The sequence below is a fragment of the Oncorhynchus masou genome, chromosome 27, assembly GCF_036934945.1.
Source record: "Oncorhynchus masou masou isolate Uvic2021 chromosome 27, UVic_Omas_1.1, whole genome shotgun sequence".
In the NCBI taxonomy this organism is placed as follows: Eukaryota; Metazoa; Chordata; class Actinopteri; order Salmoniformes; family Salmonidae; genus Oncorhynchus; species Oncorhynchus masou.
In genome coordinates this window covers 45818715-45838685 of record NC_088238.1, presented here as the reverse complement: position 1 = coordinate 45838685, position 19971 = coordinate 45818715, and the positions used below count along the sequence as shown (strand labels likewise).

The following is a 19971-nucleotide window of genomic DNA, read 5'->3' as shown; positions in this document are numbered from 1 at the left end:
GGGGAAAAGGAGATGTGAGCCAGTTCATTTGCGGTCTGTTGTTTAACAATTTATTTCAATCCGGAACCTGAGAGAAAACACACACGTCCGTGGTGCGTACCTGGTGAGTGTATGGGGAAGCTCTTCTCTGTTATGTTGCTGGTACACAGACTGTTGTCCAGAGGGCCAGAGGAACTGGTGATGGACACCTGGACACACTGACCATACAGGTCTATCACCGCATACACCTCTAATGGAGGGAGGGAGGGAAGGAGAATGTTTTGGAAAGTCTCCCTTGACAAAGATAATTAATCTCAATGAGACGCATATTGATAAATAAAAAGTAAAATATCTAAATAGCAGTGATATTTTAGCATAAAAGAGCTGCTAAGTGTATTTATTCAGAGACGCTTGTGGCAGCTAACTAAAAAGAACCTTAGCAAACAGCCAAGAGTGCAGGAATGGCTTCAGGACGCTATCAATTCCATTTTAATCAATTCATGAGACCCCTAGCACATACAGTGCCGTCGGAAAAGTGTTGAGACCCCTTGACTTTTTCCACATTTTGTTACAGCCTTATTCTAAAATTAATGGATGGATTAAAATAAATATAATCCTCAGCAATCGACACACAATACCCTATTATGACAAAGCAAAAGCAGCTTTAGACATTTTTGCAAATAAAAAAATTGTGTCGAGCACAGATCTGGGGAAGGGTACCAAAAAATGTCTGCAGCATTGAAAGTCCAAGAACACAGTGGCCTCCATCATTCTTACATGGAAGAAGTTTGGAACCACCAAGACTCTTCCAAGAACTGGCCGCCCAGCCAAACGGATTCAAATCAGAGAGAAAGGCCTTGGTCAGGGAAGTGACCAAGAACCCGACGGTCACTCTGACAGAGCTCTATAGTTCCTCTGTGGAGATGGGAGAACCTTCCAGAAGGACAACCATCTCTGAAGCACTCCACCAGCCACTCCTCAGTAAAAGACACGACTGCCCGCCTGGAGTTTGCCAAAAGGCACCTAAAGACTCTCAGACCAGAGAAACAAGATTCTCTGGTCTGATGAAACCAAGACTGAACTCTTAGGCCTGAATGCCACGCATCAAGTCTGGAGGACACCTGGCACCATCTGTACGGTGAAGCATGGTGGTGGCAGTGTCGAGATGTTGTTCAGCAGCAAAGACTGGGAGACTAGTCAGGATTGAGGCAAAGACGAACAGAGCAAAGTACAGGGAGATCATTGATGAAAACCTGCTCAGGACCTCAGACTGGGGCGAAGGTTCAGCTTCCAACAGGACAACAACCCTAAGCACACAGCCAAGACAATGCAGGAGTGGCTTTGGGACAAGTCTCTGAATGTCCTTGAGTAGCCCAGACAGAGCCCGGTCATAAATCCGATCAAACATCTCTGGAGAGACCTAAAAAATAGCTGTCCAGCGACACTCCACATCCAACATGACAGAGCTTGAGAGGATCTGCAGAGAAGAACGGGAGAAACTCACCAAATACAGGTCTGCCAAGCGTGTAGCGTCCTACCCAAGTAGACTCAATGCTGTAATCGCTGCCAAAGGTGCTTCAACAAAGTACTGAGTAAAAGGTCTGAATACGTATGTAAATGCTATCAGTTTTTATATTTGTAACAAATTAGCAAAGATTTCTCAACCCATTTTTGCTTGGTCATTATGGAGTATTGTGTGTAGATTGATGAGGGGGAAAAAACGATTTAATCCATTTTAAAATAAGGCCGTAACGTAACAAAATGTGGAAAAAGTCAAGGGGTCTGAATAATTTCCCGAGGGCACTGTACATGGAGTTGTGATAAGATGAACATAACAACTGGTTCCACTCACCTTTATCTGGCGGCAGTCCGGTGCAGGCCACACCCTGGTCCACCCCATTGATGTAGTAGTGGAGGTCGCCGGTAGCCGAGCGCATCATGCCGATCCTACTGCCCGTGGTCAGGGAGTCCAGGTCACAGCCGTAGTTGTTACGCATGGTGTTGCCGTCCTGCATGATGGCCGTGCCACTGGAGTGCGAGGGGAGAGAGAAAACGTTTGAATTACTGTTTCTTCAGGCGTAACAAAGACAGCTCGGTGAACCACACATGTCCAAAGAGACCTGAAAACGTTTCATTAGCTCTCTGAGCTAATGGGCTTTAGCTCAGTGGGCTAAAAACAGGCGCGCAGCAGGACACCTGGGTTTGAACACAAACAAACATAAAACCTTACCTAAGCATCCAGGTGTCGTAGTCTATATCCGTCATGGTGTTGGGAAACTCCAGCTCTTCTGGCCTGATGGAAGTCACACCTGGACAGAACACACACAGACAAACACATCTCCCCTCTGCTGTGGGTGTGGATAGGGCTGTGTGAAGTTCGAGAGGGGTAAAATAGAGACGCCTTACCTGCCATTATCTTACCTGCTTCTATTGACCCCGACCAACGGTCCACCATCTTCTGAATGACTATCTCAAAGAGCTCTCCGTCTCGAAGGCACCTAGCAATGGACAACACACAGTCTTGACACACACACACAAGTGGTGTGTGTGTGTGTACCTTTTGACCTGTTGGAAATGACGATTGTGTGCGTGTGTCACACTGACCTGTTGGAGATGACGATGGCGTCGTTGAACTCTGAGCGACAGTTCTGTCTGAGGGCAGTGCGCCCCCCGTTGGTGATCACGGCGTTGGTGCCGTGCAGCTGGTGGAAGCGCAGGTCATTGGCACTGTTGCCCCCGGCAACCGAGCATGGGCTGCCGGGCGACATGACGGTGGGGCCCTCCGAGCTGTCCTCTGGGAGAGGGGGGAGGTCCGCTGGAGAGGGGGGAGAGAGAGAGAGGGAGATGGCTTTAGTCATGAATGGTTGTGGAGACAAAAAGTAAGTTGACACACTAGCAGCCTTTAGAATGTTCTTGTAAACCTCTCTACCTTCCTCCCGCCCGTCTCTCTACACCCCCCCCCATCCCTCTCACCCATCCCTCTCACCCATGTCGTCCATGATGGTGGCCTGTGCTGCCTGGCCGTAGAGGTCCACCACGGCGTAGACGCTGGGTGGGACGTTCCACGCCGCCGGGCCTTGCGCCACCCCGTTCACAAAGAAGTGGAGGCTCCCGTCCTCCTTACGCACCACGCCCACCGTGTCCCCCGCCTGGGGGGGAGAGAGAGAGCTCGGAGTGTTAAATTGACAACTACGAAACACAAGAGGCAGTAAGGAGTAAAATGATAGTGTCATATGTTGATAGTGAGGGAAAGAGTGAGAGCAACAGGGGTAAAAAAAAAAGAGAAGGGGGGGGTAGAGTTTGATAATATAAGGCTGACTGTAAAGCATATTTCCCACTCACTTTGAGTCGGTCCAGGTTGTGTCCATACTCGTCCAGTATGGTGGTTCCGTTGTGCATCACTCCATTCCCGGTCATCATCCACGTCCCTGAGAAACATCATCAGTCAATCTATACCTCTTTCCAAACATACTGTACATTGGAGTATGAAAAAGTAGATGAATAAAGCCCCTATCCATAGACACTGCTCAGAGGGTATGAGGTGGAAACTCAACCTAGCCAAAAAGAAGAGGTTGGTATTAACTGGGGTAAAGGTCGGTATTATCTGGGGTGTCTGGGGGCAACAGGTCGGTATTATCTGGAGTGTCTAGGGGTAAGAGGTCGGTAAAATCTGGGGTAAGAGTTCGGTATTATCTAGGGTGTCTAGGGGTAAGAGGTCGGTAAAATCTGGGGTAAGAGGTCGGTATTATCTAGGGTGTCTAGGGGTAAGAGGTCGGTAAAATCTGGGGTAAGAGTTCGGTATTATCTAGGGTGTCTAGGGGTAAGAGGTCGGTAAAATCTGGGGTAAGAGGTCGGTATTATCTAGGGTGTCTAGGGGTAAGAGGTCGGTAAAATCTGGGGTAAGAGGTCGGTATTATCTGGAGTGTCTGGGGGCAACAGGTCGGTAAAATCTGGAGTGTCTAGGGGTAAGAGGTCGGTAAAATCTGGGGTAAGAGTTCGGTATTATCTGGGGTGTCTAGGGGTAAGAGGTCGATATTATCTGGGGTGTCTAGGGGTAAGAGGTCGGTATTATCTGGGGTGTCTAGGGGTAAGAGGATGGTATTATCTGGGGTAAGAGGTTGGTATTATCTGGGGTGTCTAGGGGTAAGAGGTCGGTATTATCTGGGGTGTCTAGGGGTAAGAGGATGGTATTATCTGGGGTAAGAGGTCGGTATTATCTGGGGTGTCTAGGGGTAAGAGGATGGTATTATCTGGGGTAAGAGGTCGGTATTATCGGGGTGTCTAGGGGTAAGAGGTCGGTATTATCTGGGGTGTCTAGGGGTAAGAGGTCGGTATTATCTGGGGTAAGAGGTTGGTATTATCTGGTGTGTCTAGGGGTAAGAGGATGGTATTATCTGAGGTGTCTAGGGGTAAGAGGATGGTATTACCTGACTGGTTGGTATTACCTGAGCGCAGGTTGGTCATGGTGGAGGGCAGCTGCAGGTAGGCGGGGTTGTGCGTGGTCACGCCAATCTCAATGGAGCCCGCCCACTTGTCCACCATCTTGTCGATGCGCACCTGGAACACCTCGTTGGAGCGCAGCGGGCGGCCACTCAGGACCACGCCGTGGTTGAAGTCGTCCGTCGCACTGCCCGAGGAAAAATTCACACAATCAAATCAATTTATACATTTATCTATTTAGCATCATATTGTATAAGGCATGTCAGTGGGGCAAAAAAGTATTTAGTCAGCCACCAATTGTGCAAGTTCTCCCACTTAAAAAGATGAGGCCTGTAATTTTCATCATAAGTACACTTCAACTATGACAGACAAAATGAGAAAAAAAAATCCAGAAAATCACATTGTAGGATTTTTAATTAATTAATTTGCACATTATGGTGGAAAATAAGTATTTGGTCACCTACAAACAAGCAAGATTTCTGGCTCTCACAGACCTGTAACAACTTCTTTAAGAGGCTCCTCTGTCCTCCACTCGTTACCTGTATTAATGGCACCGGTTTGAACTTGTTATCAGTATAAAAGACACCTGTCCACAACCTCAAACAGTCACACTCCAAACTCCACTATGGCCAAGACCAAAGAGCTGTCAAAGGACACCAGAAACAAAATTGTAGACCTGCACCAGGCTGGGAAGACTGAATCTGCAATAGGCAAGCAGCTTGGTTTGAAGAAATAAACTGTGGGGAGCAATTATTAGGAAATGGAAGACATACAAGACCACTGATAATCTCCCTCGATCTGGGGCTCCACGCAAGATCTCACCCCGCGGGGTCAAAATGATCACAAGAACGGTGAGCAAAAATCCCAGAACCACACGGGGGGGACCTAGTGATTGACCTGCAGAGAGCTGGGACCAAAGTAACAAAGCCTACCATCAGTAACACACTACGCCGCCATGGACTCAAATCCTGCAGTGCCAGACGTGTCCCCCTGCTAAAGCCAGTACATGTCCAGGCCCGTCTGAAGTTTGCTAGAGAGCATTTGGATGATCCAGAAGAAGATAGGGATAATGTCACATGGTCAGATGAAACCAAAATAAAACTTTTTGGTAAAAACTCAACTCGTCATGTTTGGAGGACAAAGAATGCTGAGTTGCATCCAAAGAACACCATACCTACTGTGAAGCATGGGGGTGGAAACATCATGCTTTGGGGCTGTTTTTCTGCAAAGGGACCAGGACGACTGATGCGTGTAAAAGAAAGAATGAATGGGGCCATGTATCGTGCAAGGGCATTGAAGATGAAACGTGGCTGGGTCTTTCAGCATGACAATGATCCCAAACACACCGCCCGGGCAACGAAGGAGTGGCTTCATAAGAAGCATTTCAAGGTCCTGGAGTGGCCTAGCCAGTCTCCAGATCTCAACCCCATAGAAAATCTTTGGAGGGAGTTGAAAGTCTGTGTTGCCCAGCAACTGCCCCAAAACATCACTGCTCTAGAGGAGATCTGCATGGAGGAATGGGCCAAAATACCAGCAACCGTGTGTGTAAACCTTGTGAAGACTTACAGAAAACGTTTGACCTCTGTCATTGCCAACAAAGGGTATATAACAAAGTATTGAGATAAACTTTGTTATTGACCAAATACTTATTTTCCACCATAATTTGCAAATAAATTCATTAAAAATCCTACAATGTGATTTTCTGGATTTTTTTCTCATTTTGTCTGTCATAGTTGAAGTGTACCTATGATGACAATTACAGGCCTCTCATCTTTTTAAGTGGGAGGCTGACTAAATACTTTTTTTGCCCCACTGTACATACACATCATTATTGATAAAGGCCCTTTAACATCAGCTAGAGTCAAAAAGTACTTTTACAGTAGCCTGGCCTAGACCCCAAAGAGCAAGCGCAATGTTGTCATTGAGTTTGTAATGGACTGCAACGATGTTGCCACGCCTAGGAGGCAGGGTCAGAGGTCATCACATAAGAATAGCTCCTATTTTTGACCTGTGAGAGTGTAATAGGAGTGCACCATTATTTCTAGAGAAACCAAATATCTGTATTTCTGATGTTGAAAATTATATCCTTATCCTAAACTATCTACGGAGTCTGTCGGTCCTTTTCTACAAATACAGAAAGGGCCGTAAACTGACCATTTGAATCTTACAGACAGTTGGTAATAATATTGTTTGGAACAAAGCCATGGTTACGTACTGAGGGCGAAGAGCAGTCCTGCCTTCACTGATGATGGCCGCCTTTTGCCCACAGTTGGTATGGAAGAGGAGGCGGTCAGTGGCGTCAGGGTCGGAGGTGAGGGAGAGGGCGGGCCGGGGGCGGCCCACGTCGGGGGACAGCGCCCGCATTATGGCGTTGTTGCGACGCAGCCGGTCGCTGTGGTTGTGATTGTGGACGATGGTCACCTTGACCGCCATGCCGTAGAGGTCGACCACTCCGTAGACCATCGGAGGTGTCTGGGCCGCCGCCACGCCTAGGGGAAGGGTCAGAGGTCAAATTGAGGTCATTGATGAAATATGATAATGATTTGCAATTGTATACATTTCTTGAAATTACCATGATTTTTTTACATTGTAACGGGGCAAAAAACAGCACTGCATGACAATTATGTAAGCAACACATCAAATAACAACGAGTATGTAAAAAATAAAAATACACATTGTTGAAATGGTTATGAAATAAAATATTTCATGCATTTTCGCTTCATGGTGTGTCTATCCTTAGGTCGCCGCAAGGTTACTACTATACCAATGGACGAGCACTCAGTGACTATCCCTCCAACGCCACGCTACAGCCATTCAATCCCTCGTTACATTGACGGATGCTCCTGGCGTGTCACTCTCACCTTGGTCGATGCCATTGATGTAGAAGTGAAGAGCTCCGCTGGCCTTGTGCATCAGGCCTATGTGATCCCCTTCCTGGAAGACAGTGACACATAAGGCATTCGGCTGCGTGTCTCTGTTAGGTTGTGTGTGTGTGTGTGGTACTGACCTGCAGTTCGTCCAGGCTGAATTCACAGTACTCCCGACGGGTCCCCTTGCCGTTCGTCAGGATCCCACAGCCACTCATCATGATTGTACCTGGGAAGGCAAGAAACATACACACACGTTGCATGAACCTAATAAGTACTGTAACATGATTTATTCCACAAAAAAAAACTGTGTTTACATACCTGAGCGCAGATTTGTCATTGTGGCAGGGTAGTCCAGGTTGTTGGGGTTGTGTGTTGTCACGCCGATCTCAATCGACCCCGACCACTTGTCCACCAGCTTATCTATACGGATCTGTGGCAACAGAAACCAGGGGCGTATTCGCTCAAAGCGTTTTGCGACAACAGAAAATGTAAGTAAGCGTTTGTTATTGGACGAGTTTAGGCAGTCCCTCCCAGCTTCAGTCCTTTTGGTGTCTAGTGAATTCTCTCACCCTGTATCCTCCAGAATATAGAAACATTCACCAATTTACAATATATTATTCATATCAAGCTGCAATCCAGCAGATTCAAATGCAATTATCTATTCACAGCCTGTAGCAGTAACATCATGAATATTAATTGGCTAATCTGAAGCCTCCAGCTTTATCATATGAAGAGGAGCAGCCTTAAATTGTGATGCAATAGCAAAATGGTGACACTTCACCCCGCCGTTCGAACAGATAAACATTTTGTAAACAGGTATGACAGCGGGTGTCAGCTATACATGCGTTTTATCCTTAATATGACAGCACGTGTATTCTTTATTCTTTTCTCTAAACCCCGCGCTTTGTCATTCGAAGCATTCACATCTCAGTATTGGAGCCAGTCATTGGCCGCACCTCAAACATCTCGTTGTGTCGGAGCGGCCGGTTGGTCATGACCACGCCGTTGTTGAACTCATCCAGCGGCCTCCGCCTCTCCGCCGTCTTGTTGTTGTTGCTCAGCTTGATCAGCGTACCGCACTTCTCATGGAACAGCAGCGCGTCATTGGTCATCATCCCGCCCGTCACCGCCCCAAGTCCCGCCCCTCCTGCGGGGCTGTTATTGGTGCTTCCGGTATTGCCGGTCCCGGCCCCGCTGTCACTGTTACTACTGTTACTGTTGACAGCTCCCCCGCCGCTGCTGCTCCCCCTGTCCCCTCTACCTCCAGTCCCAGAGTCTGTCCCTGTTCCTCCCCCCAGGTCTCGTCCTCCTCCACCCTCGTCCTCTGAGCGGTAGAGGGACACGATGGCATTGTTGAACACGTCAAAGAGCTGGTGCTCCGTCAGAGCTACAGGGGGAGAGAAAGAAAGACAGACAGAAAAGAGAGAAATGGAAAGAAAGAGAGACAGTCAATAATGTGGCCTCATTGACCAAATGTAATAGATATTCAGGTAGAGACTTGGGGAGTTTTATTTTCGTACCCGTTTCAGGCTCTATGTTGTTGGGGAACTTGTCAGGTCGGTTGTGAATAGGAGGGAGCTCCGGCACTGAGATAAAGGAACAAGAGGGAGAGAGACAGGAGTCCGTCTTTCCCTTATTTACACTTCTACAACCTTTCACACAATGACACAACGAACCCTATCTTTTAACACAAACATTGCAAACAAAAACAACTCCTACCTTCCTCTGTCGTCCCGTTTGTCGCTGCTGCCAGATTCACCACTGACGTCAGATCCTCGGTGTCTCCCTCCCGAACCCCGCACACCACCACCTCCTCATGCCCCTCCACCGTCTCCCTCTCTGTATCTCTCTCCATCGAGGAGGGCGGCTCGCAGCTCACCACCGTCACTTGCGTACACTTGCCGTAGAGGTCCACCACCGCCCAGAGGCGTGTCGGGAGACCGCTGGCAGCTGCACCACAGTCATGCCCGTTCACCCACAGGTGGAGCTCGCCACGGGCGCTCCGCTGAATAGGAGGACAGTAATAAGAATAGCAATATTAAGGGTCAGGCACAGGGTCAGCCATAGAGCAGCCCCCCTGGATGGAGAGCAATTGTAGAGATTGAGTGCCTTCCTCAAGGACACAACGGCAAGGCTCAGTGAGCAGTACCCCTCCTGTTACCAATTCAGTGCCCGGCGCAGGGCTTAAACCGGTGGTGACCTTCCGGCCACTGGTTCGCCTCTCTTAACCACTATCCAACTTACCTGTATGCCCACGCGGTCGCCCTCGGCCAGCTGGTCCAGGTCACGGCCGTACTCCTCGAGAACGGAGCGGCCGTCGCGTAGGACTGAGCAGCCAGAGACGATCCAGGAGCCTCCCTTCAGACCCGTAGCGCTGCTGGGGAAATCGAGACAAGCCGGGTCCAGAGCAGTCACCCCAATCTCTACGGAGCCGCTCCATGAGTTCACCTGCAGAAGTAACATTTATTTAGGCTTCTAGTTCATCTATTTATTTTTAATGTCCCTTTTTAGATCTAGTCAGTAATGTACAATACATTTTATAAACTGGGTGGTACAAGCCCTGAATGATGATTGGCTGACAGTCGTAGTATATCAGACCGTATACCACGGGTATGACAAGTTATTTTTTACTGTTCTAATAACGTTGGTAAACAGTTTATAATAGCAATAAGGCACCTCTGGGGTTTGTGATAAAGCAAATATACCCCAGCTAAGGGCTGTTTCCAGGAACTCCGCGCTGTGTCGTGCTTAAGAACTACCCTTAGCCGTGGTATATTAGCCATATATCACACCACCTTGGGCCATATTGCTTAAGTATAGCCTTCCAATGTTATTCCAAATAAAATATTGCAATTCTTATTTCCTTATTCCTTTGTTATTAGCATATATACAGTACCATACAAAAGTTTGGACACACCTAGTCATTCAAGGGTTTTTCTTTATTTTTACTATTGTCTACATTGTATAATAATAGTCAAGACATTTCAATTAACAGGTGTGCGTTGTTCATTTGTGGAATTTCTTTCCTTCTTTATGCCTTTGAGCCAATCAGTTGTGTTGGCATACAGAAGATAGCCCTATTTGGTAAAAGACCAAGTCCATATTATGGCAAGAACGGCTCAAATAAGCAATGAGAAGCGAGATCTCCGCATGTGTCGTTCCCACCGTGAAGCATGGAGGAGGTGGTGTAACGGTGCTTTGCTGGTGACACTGTCTGATTATTTAGAATTCAAGGCACACATAACCAGCATGGCTACCGCAGCATTCTGCAGCGATACGCCATCCCATCTATTTGCGCATAGTGGGACTGTAATTTGTTTTTCCAACAGGACAATGACCCAAAACACGTCCAGGCTGTGTAAGGGCTAATTGACCAAGGAGAGTGATGGTGCTGCATCAGAAGACCTGGCCTCCCCAATCACCCGACCTCAACCCAATTGAGATGGTTTGGGGATGGGTTGCACCGCAAAGTGAAGGAAAAGCAGCCAACAAGTGCTCAGCATGTGGGAACTTCTTCAAGACTGTTGGAAAAGCATTCCAGGTGAAGTTGGTTGAGAGAATACCAAGAGTGAACAAAGCTGTCATCAAGGTAAAGGGTGGCAACTTTGACGAATATAAAATATATTATTTTGTTTAACTCTTTTTTGGATGACTACATGATTCCATATGTGCTATTCCATAGTTTTGATGTCTTCAATATTATTCTACAAAGTAGAAAACAATAAAAATAAAGAAAAACCCTTATATGAGTAGTTGTGTCCAAACTTTTGAAAGGTACGTTCATCTCTAGGAGACAGAAGGTGTCTCCCTCCTGAGCGGTATGACGGCAGTGTGGTCCCATGGTGTTTATACTTGCATACTTTTGTTTGTACAGATGAATGTGGTACCTTCAGGCATTTCGAAATTGCTCCCAAGGATGAACCAGACTTGTGGAGGTCTACAAAAAAAAAAATCTGAGGTCTTGGCTGATTTCTTTTGATTTTCCCATGATGTCAAACAAAGAGGCACTGAGTTTGAAGGTAGGCCTTGAAATACATACACAGCTACAACTCCAATTGACTTAAATTATGTCAATTAGCCTATCAGAAGCTTCTAAAGCCATGACACCATTTCCTGGAATTTTCCAAGCTGTTTAACCTCTAGGGTATGTGGGACGCTAGCGTCCCACCTGGCCAACATCCAGTGAGATTGCAGAGCGCCAAATTCAAATACAGAAATACTCATTATAAAAATTCAGAAAAGATACAACTATTTTACATAGGTTTGAATATTAACTTATTGTGAATCCAACCACGGTGTCAGATTTAAAAAATGCTTTACGGCAAAAGCATACCTTACAATTATTTGAGAACATAGCCCAGCAGACAAATCATTAGAAACAGTAACCAGCCAAGTAGAAGAGTTACACAAGTCAGAAATAGATTAAATTAATCACTTACCTTTGATGATCTTCATATGTTTGCACTCAGAAGACGTTCCTTTTGTTCGATAAAGTCTCTATTTCCAAAAACCTGTTTTGTTCACACGTTTTCTTCAGTAATCCACAAGCTCAAACGCAGTCACAACAGTCAGAAAAAAATCCAAATTGTATCCGTAAAGTTCATAGAAACATGTCAAACAATGTTTATATTCAATCCTCAGGTTGTTTTTAGCCTAAATAATCGATAATATTTCAACCAGACAATAACGTTGTCAATATAAGAGGTAAACAATTAAGGCACTCTCTCGGTCGCGCGCATGAAAAAGCTCTGTGACACGGCAGAGTCCACTCATTCAGACTGCTCTCCTTCATTTTTCAGAATACAAGCCTGAAACAATTTCTAAAGACTGTTGACATCTAGTGGAAGGCATAGGAACTGCAATTTGAGTCCTAAATCAATGGATACTATCATAGCATTGAATAGAAAACTACATCAACAAAACAAAAAAATCATACAGTTTTGGAAACTTTAGAGTGTTTTCTATCCAAATCTACCAATAATATGCATATCCTATCTTCTGGGCCTGAATAGAAGGCAGTTTAATTTGGGCACGCTTTTCATGCAAAAATCCAAATGCTGCCCCCTACCTTAGAGAAGTTAAAGGCACAGTCAACTTAGTGTATGTAAACTTCTGACCCACTGGAATTGTGATACAGTGAAATAATCTGTTAACAATTATTGGAAAAGTTTTAGTGACGCCAACCTAAGTGTATGTAAACTTCCGACTTCAACTGTACATACATACATACATACATACAGTTGAAGTCAGAAGTTTACATACACTTAGGTTGGCGTCATTAAAACTTTTCCAATAATTGTTTACATATTATGTCTGTCAGAAGTTGTTTACATACACTAAATTGACTGTGCCTTTAAACAGCTTGGAAAATTCCAGAAAATGATGGCACCAGCTCGCTCTGTCAGGAATAATGGGCCAAAATTCACCCAACTTATTGTGGGAAGCTTGTGGAAGGCTACCCGAAACAGTTGACGCAAGTTAAACAATTTAAAGGCAATGCTACCAAATACTAATAGAGTGCACATTCTGTGAACAACAAACTCACATTTGACTTGAAGACCAAAAAGCAGAGTAAAGTCCATCAAATTAAAACAAGTCAGTAAATGTATCACAGTAGGCCTACAGATAGCGAGGACAGGAGAAGGCAGGTCAGAGAGTACAAGAGGTTGAGCTGGGTTAAAGACAGACCAAGAGTAAATAATATGCTGTACATTGAGGCAGAGGAATTCAATTTAGAGCAGGGCTCTACAGTGCACACATTCTACTATACTTTGCTATGGGACCTGGAATCTTAACTTAGGAGCACCACTGCTCCTAAATGTATTCTTGTGCGCCTACATTTTTCAACTTAGGCGCATACGTCTCCTTGTAAAAAAGGTCAGCTGAATGCCGTAACGCCAGATGTTGTAATTTTCAGTGTCACAAAATGTGGTGACTTTGGCCTACACATTTGGTGATACTGAAAAACACATCTGTTATTGCGGTATTCATCCTTGCAAGCACATTCTAAATCTCATGCAGACCCTCTCTCACACACTAAAAAGCTGCATCCATCTCTCGGTCTCTCTCCCCAGCACACATACACACAAATCTGCAAACGAATGCATACACAAACACATCTGTGAATACAAGCTGCAGCAGCTCCTTATCTCTCTCTGACACACACACACTACAAAGACTAGCAGCCAAGGGGAGAGGCAGGCACATACTACACTAGTGCTTACCAAACGACCATCCAGCATAATATGCTACTGTCACTATTACCAACAAACACCATCATATTCCACGCCGAACAAGCTGTCGTATATCAATCTAGCAGCTTGGTTTTGATGCATTTGCCTGTTGTCCGATTGCAGGACAAGACACAAGCTCTATCAATGTCTATAAATAGCATTACTGTAGCAACAATGCCAAGTTTGTTGCACTGACTGTACAGCACAGATATTGATTTCCGTCATGCAATTACGGATAGTGGTCCATTATAGCTTTGATACATGAGATGATAGTGGCCATGAAACTATCGCCAGTGAGAAAACGGGTAACTCACTGCCGGGAGGGATATAGGCCTATCTGTTGTTAATGTTATCCATCTAGTTAGCTATGCTCTTCATATGAAAGCTTGTTGTGCAAGTTTGTTATTCATGTGACAAGCTAGTGATTTCTAGAGTGGCATTACAAGTGGTTGAAGGATACACCCTCTATACATGTTCACTGAGCTGTGTGCTACCCCAGTTGGGCTAAAATGGCATTGGAGGAAACAGTACTAGTGCCCTCTGCCAAAAACCCACAGGTGTGAGGGTCACCAACGGGCCGGCAGACCGATAATCATGGCTATCTTCGCTAAAATTAGATAACAGGCAAACTAGGTGCTGCGGTCGGCATAGAGATAAGTCTAAATGTTGCATAGGTAGGCAGACCTTTTAACAGAAACAGTAACTAACGGTTGGCTCAAAACATTGGCCGTGTTGGAGAGCATCAAATCATTATACATTGTGGGTAAATGGTGACTGATTGATCTACAAATAATAATAAGTAGTTATTTATGATGCAAGGTGATTTGTAGATCAGTCACTTTGAACAAGCCCAATGGCTATGTTTACACAGGCAGCACAATTAAGTTTTTGCCAAATTATTGGCAAAAGATCTAATCTGATTGGTCAAAACATCAGTTAGAGAAAAAAGATCAGAATTAGGCTGCCTGTGTAAACACAGTGATACCAATGTGTATCACAAAGAGGCCCAATAATCCAGATAAACTACAGCTATGCTTTTCAGGAATGAGCCTATTCAGAGTAGGGTGAGGTTTCCCCCTAACCACTGACACAGGGTCAGTTGTTTTGTCAACTTTGGTCTTGAGTTGACCATACACCAATTAGGACACAACTGATATCTGCTTTGCCTTTATTTTGCTTATCAAGACCAGACCATATGGGGTTCTATATCTTTGGTCAAGACCACAGTATTGACATATGGCCTACCTGACAGACAGGTTAACTTGACTGAACCAGTTGGCTTCTCTCGTCTAGCTGTAGGTAGACCTCTGTGACTAGCTAGACGTCAACAACTGAAAAATGCTGCTGCCTGTGTGCGGTCAACCAAGTGACTGTTGCTAGTTAGCTATATCTCTAAGTTAGCTAACGTTACCTAGCGACAGTAGCTCGCTACCTTACATTTCAAACATGCAAACTCATGGCTAACTAAACGAGCTAACGTTGCTATACAGTAGTGAATCTATCAGGCTAAATGTTGGTCGTGGTAATAATATGTCATTCATTTGGCTAGCAATAGCTAGTTAGTTAGTTAGCCGTTGAAAGCTAACGTTACCGTGTTTTGACAGAGCGAGGCACTTACTGGTTCGATCCACACACGAAAAGATCTCTAGTATGGCTAACATTAGCTATAGCTTAGCTAACGTTACTGTAAAGTTAGCCTTGCAATTGGTAGCGAAGATGTCGCTAGTTGACTTTGCCTTCGTAAAAAAAAGTATACACTGTATATGGACTGGACCACACAGAGCTAGCTAATTGTGTTGAACAAGTGTTGATGTCAATGTGCCAATGCAAATGTGTTGCAGTACATTTTGGACAGGATATGGCTAAAACGATCGCTAGTAAACCTAAACTGTACTGCTTGATTGTCAAACTGCGCACGCCCAAAGAGGACTGAATAAGACACGAGCACCACTGCGGACAACAGAGAGACTCCGTCCCACTGGCACGGGATGCACTCTCTCCTCGCATTCCCATCTCTCTCCCCCACCGAGCTGAAAGTGACAGCTATGTTTACCTTCTTGTCAATACGGACGGTGAATACATCCCGGTCCCTCAGTGGCTCTCTGCTTAGAACCAACCCGTGGTTAAATTCTTGGACTGGTTGGTTCCGCTGAGCGGTTCTGTTCGAATTCGACAGTCCGATCAGTTTTCCGCTGCGCGGGTGCAGCTCAGCCGCCATCTTCACTGGGGCGGCGTGCTTCGCGACACATGGATTTGCGACAATATGAAAGCTCTGGCTTTAAATCCAAATCGAAATACGCGCCCACATTTTTTAAGACTAACGGCAGAAGGTCAAGTAAGCAAATTTGCTTTATGGCAGTGTGGTCCGCTTTCTGTCCAGGCAGAATCAATCAATAGAACATTTATCACAGATTTACAAGAATGAGCAGTTTTATATGCCATATATCCCAACTCTTTGAAACCAAGCATTAAAAGCTCATATAACTACATGGTTAATTCAGCAGCACACTATATAAAGCATGCATTATGCTTCAATTTTACTATTCATTAATAATACATATACATTAAAATATAGATAAATACATTGTTGCAGTGCGCGAGTCAGCTGGTTATTGCAAATCCAAGTTGTTATGAGTAGATGCCTTGCTTTAATTGCTGTGCATTAAGATATGAATTATGTTATGGCAATAATTGCACCAAAATTGTGCTATGAAGAAAACATTTTTACACCGAAAAACTATTTCCTTCGCTATTTCGATGGCTCTTTCAGAGATCATGCACACTACAAGACGGAACACTAGAGGGCGCATGAGGCTAATGGAGGGACGGAATTTTGACATCCAATACAGCAGGTGGCAGTAATGATAATGCACAGCAATAGAGCTCGCCAGCTTGTAGTTCCTTACTATATGTCAATATTGTAGTCCTAAAACCCGGAAATGAGTTACCTCAGGTTCGTTCAGTGATCCCTATGGGAAAAAAAGAATGGGCAAAGAATAGGATTTTGGAATAAACACAGAAAATAAGGTCTGACGTTCACACAGGTTTAGGAGATCTTCTACGTGTTGTTCTAGGAGATAATAACAGTAGGTCAACACAACCTTTATGAATTACGAAGTCTTTGTGCTTTAAAAAAAATCTAACAACATAAATTCTTCACAATTCACAAAGAGTGACGTCAGCTGATGAAGATTATCTCAGAACAAAACGTATAAGATTTGCTAAACCTGTGTTACCACGCACTATATTTTTGACGTTTATCTAAAAACGGCATTCATTTTCCCCATGGGCTTTGTCTAATGAATCATGGTGGACTTAATGCCTACAAAAATACACCATTACTATTTATCTCTATGTCAAGCGGGTAGAAGAGCTTTGACTGCAGTCAACTGCACGTTTTTGCAGTGGGAGCATGGCGGACGACAGTGAAAGTGATACGGATTCTAATGGAAGTATATTTCCAGGCTTGGGGTCAATGAGATGGAAGGAAGTAGGTTACGATTTTGAATCCAATGAAGCTAGCAACATCGAGGGAGACCGTGTGTAGAGGAAGATTGGCGGCCAGTACAAACCGAATGAGCTGTACTCTAGTAGCTCTGGAGGTGAATTGGAAGATAATGAAAATAAATTACCTGAGGTGGCAAGTGTGGTTAAGAGCCTTGCACCGATAGTCATGATAAATATGAATCTGGTACAGTAGGTGTGACATTTTTGGAGAAAGTGGACCACTGTATTTTGGCCTGCCATAAATTTGGTATCAGATTGGGTGAAAAGGGAGTTGGGTACTGTTGAATTGGTGAAGATAAGGTGAAGATAACCCGAAGTAGATTTGTGATTTTTAGCTTTTCCCACCCAGAGAGAGCAGGCACTCCACGCCAAGAGAATGGGGACAAGACCTATTACTTGCTTGGTTCTCAGGAACAGGGTGCCATTGAAAGGAGTGATTACTGGAATTGCGGTAAGGGTGGAGGTAGATCAACTGAAGTTGAAGATTCCCGGGGTCTGTGACTCCCGCGGTTTGGTGTGACACAGACCCCGCTGCGAGCGTAGTGAAACAGAAGAGTCACTGGGCTTGTTAGACATTGCAGCCGACAGTGCAAGCGACTGCCGACTGACTGATCTACAAATCATCTTCCATCATAAATAACTACTCTTAATTATTTGTAGTTCAGTCAGTCACAATTTACCCATGACACATTACGGTTTTGATCCTTTTCGAACATGGCCACTGTCTGTTATGAATTTTATGAATAATGACTAAATGATGTATACATTTTAACGTAGAACTATAACTAACAGAATACTATCCTGTCACTGAATGATTGTATGAAACTTATTAGAATCATAAACCTAAATCTGATGTGTGTAGTTTTAGTCAAGAATTAGAACAAGGACTTTCTGTTCATTTTTAGTACGTAAGCAGGGTGTAAGTGAGAAACAAATGGAGCTATCGTCAGACAAGCTGGAATATTGTGTTCCTTACAGGACATTCTGTCCCCATCCAGGGAGTGGAGAGGCTTGTAGTAGATTGTTTAACAGGTGGCAGACAATGTATGAGTAGAAGACTTGTGAACCATGTTGCCATTGTATCTGAGAGGAGGAAGGGACATTTATGATGAAATGTGAGGTATATAGACCAATGTACAGGAAATGATAAGCAGAGCTCTCGAGAATAAACGTTGCTGACTAAGTTGACTGGTCTCTGTCTGTTTCATTGTAATAAGAACCTTACTTATTCTTAGTAACAGAGTATTTTAATTGAATTGGTTAATGATCATGAGAACAAAATTCTCACGACACTGTCCTTTTTGAATTTTGATGCTGAGTCGTTACCCAAGAAATTAATGTTAGGATATATCAGTTATCCTGTAAAAGCTATTGTGCCGAATCCACTACAGTGTTTCAGATGCCAAACTTATGGTCATGTTGCAGCAGTGTGTAGGAGGGAGATCCCTAGATGTAAAGAAGTGTGCAGGAGGGCATGGGACAAAGGAATGTGTAGTATTGGTGAAGGAAGCAGTATGTGTCAACTGTAGGGGTACCCATGTTAAATATATATGATCATGTAAAACACTATACAACCACACATGTGGATAATGCATTTTAAATCATCGAGAATGACACAAAAACGTTTGAAAATGTATTTCCATTGTGGTCATCTTAATAAATACATGGCTCAAAAGATTAACAAACATATCATAGTAGGTCTGGCCTAAACAGTAGACCTAGCATACTAGGCATACTTGGATTTACATGATCCTGCAACTCTTGAGTCCACAGGATATAGTGATCAAACCCTAGAGCAACCCCCCCACCCTCAAAAAAAAAACCTTAAACAAAAGCTACAAAAACACTTAAAATGTATGAAAAAAAATAGGTAGAATATTTATAGAGCTCTCTGCCTAGGCTACCTTACAGCACCATGACAACCACTATCTTGTTGCTGGGGATCAGAAGTGCGAGAGAGGCAGGTTGGGGCTGCCAGGGTCAGAGTTGTACAGAAGGTGTTCTATGCTGAGCCAGTGAAGAAAGTAGATGAAGATGGTTCAAGGGTGAGGGACCCTAACAGGCTCAAAGTGAGTAGTATACTTTTTCCAGTACAGAGTGATAGGCCTACAAATTAAATGTGGTTATCACCTGTACCACCGGAATGGAATGCAAGTCACAGAAAATAGGTGTTGTGTACTTACTAATTAGTACTTACTAATATGAGATTTTACTGCAGAAGAGTTACAGGGTGTGTTGAATGGTAGTTCCTGCCAGGCCGTTGTCCTGGTGTAGGATAAGATGGGGTCAAAATAGTGGAATGTGGTGGTGGGTTTTTAATGTGTGGGGTAGGTTGTGTTCCCACTAGTTACCAGAGCCACAAAGTCCAAATTGGCTATATCGTAAAAATGTATAAAGAAACATTAGCCTTTTTGTCTTAATAATGTTAGCAGTGCGATTAAGGTTAGGTTTCAAATCACATTTTAAGAAGATAATTGTAGAAATAGGTGAGATTTATGTCTTTGTGGCTGTGGTAACTAGTGACTACCGGTTAGTTGGCCGGATCATTTTTCTCTTTTCGTTTCACAAAATACACTGAGTGTACAAAACATTAAGAGCACCTTCCTAATATTGAGTTGTACCCCCGTTTGCCCTCAGAACAGCCTCAATTCGTCGGTTGGCATGGACTCTACAAGGTGTCAAAAGTGTTCCACAGCGATGCTGGCTCATGTTGTCTCCAATGCTTCCCACAGTTGTGTCAAGTTGGCTGGATGAGTTTTGGGTGGTGGACCATTCTTGATACACACGGGAAAATTGTTTGTGAAAAACCCAGCAGCTTTGCAGTTCTTGACACACTCAAACTGGTGCGCCTGGCACCTACTACCATACCGTGTTCAAAGACTCTTAAATATTTTGTCTTGCTCATTCACCCTCTGAATAGCACACATACCCGATCCATGTCT

The 19971-nt window shown here is 44.4% G+C and overlaps 1 protein-coding gene across 4 annotated transcripts in view; it reads right to left on the bottom strand.

Annotated features, from left to right (window-relative positions):
• The window catches only part of LOC135516296 (neuralized-like protein 4), a 29776-nt gene extending 14020 nt beyond the window's left edge, over positions 1-15756 (bottom strand). The window contains exons 1-17 of one of the 4 annotated variants that reach the window (XM_064940464.1): positions 15576-15756; positions 9534-9737; positions 9009-9294; positions 8810-8875; positions 8246-8676; positions 7608-7719; positions 7427-7515; positions 7281-7353; positions 6635-6908; positions 4407-4606; positions 3322-3407; positions 2966-3128; positions 2584-2794; positions 2386-2477; positions 2210-2288; positions 1832-2007; positions 101-229 (exon numbers count right to left, since the gene is read on the bottom strand). In XM_064940464.1, the coding sequence (XP_064796536.1) occupies positions 101-229; positions 1832-2007; positions 2210-2288; positions 2386-2477; positions 2584-2794; positions 2966-3128; positions 3322-3407; positions 4407-4606; positions 6635-6908; positions 7281-7353; positions 7427-7515; positions 7608-7719; positions 8246-8676; positions 8810-8875; positions 9009-9294; positions 9534-9737; positions 15576-15740 (2836 nt within the window). In that variant the 5' untranslated portion in view covers positions 15741-15756. The remainder of the gene's footprint in view (positions 1-100; positions 230-1831; positions 2008-2209; positions 2289-2385; positions 2478-2583; positions 2795-2965; positions 3129-3321; positions 3408-4406; positions 4607-6634; positions 6909-7280; positions 7354-7426; positions 7516-7607; positions 7720-8245; positions 8677-8809; positions 8876-9008; positions 9295-9533; positions 9738-15575) is intronic. The other 3 variants (XM_064940465.1, XM_064940466.1, XM_064940467.1) reach the window with 3 other exon arrangements.
• Between the last annotated feature and the right edge of the window lie 4215 nt (positions 15757-19971).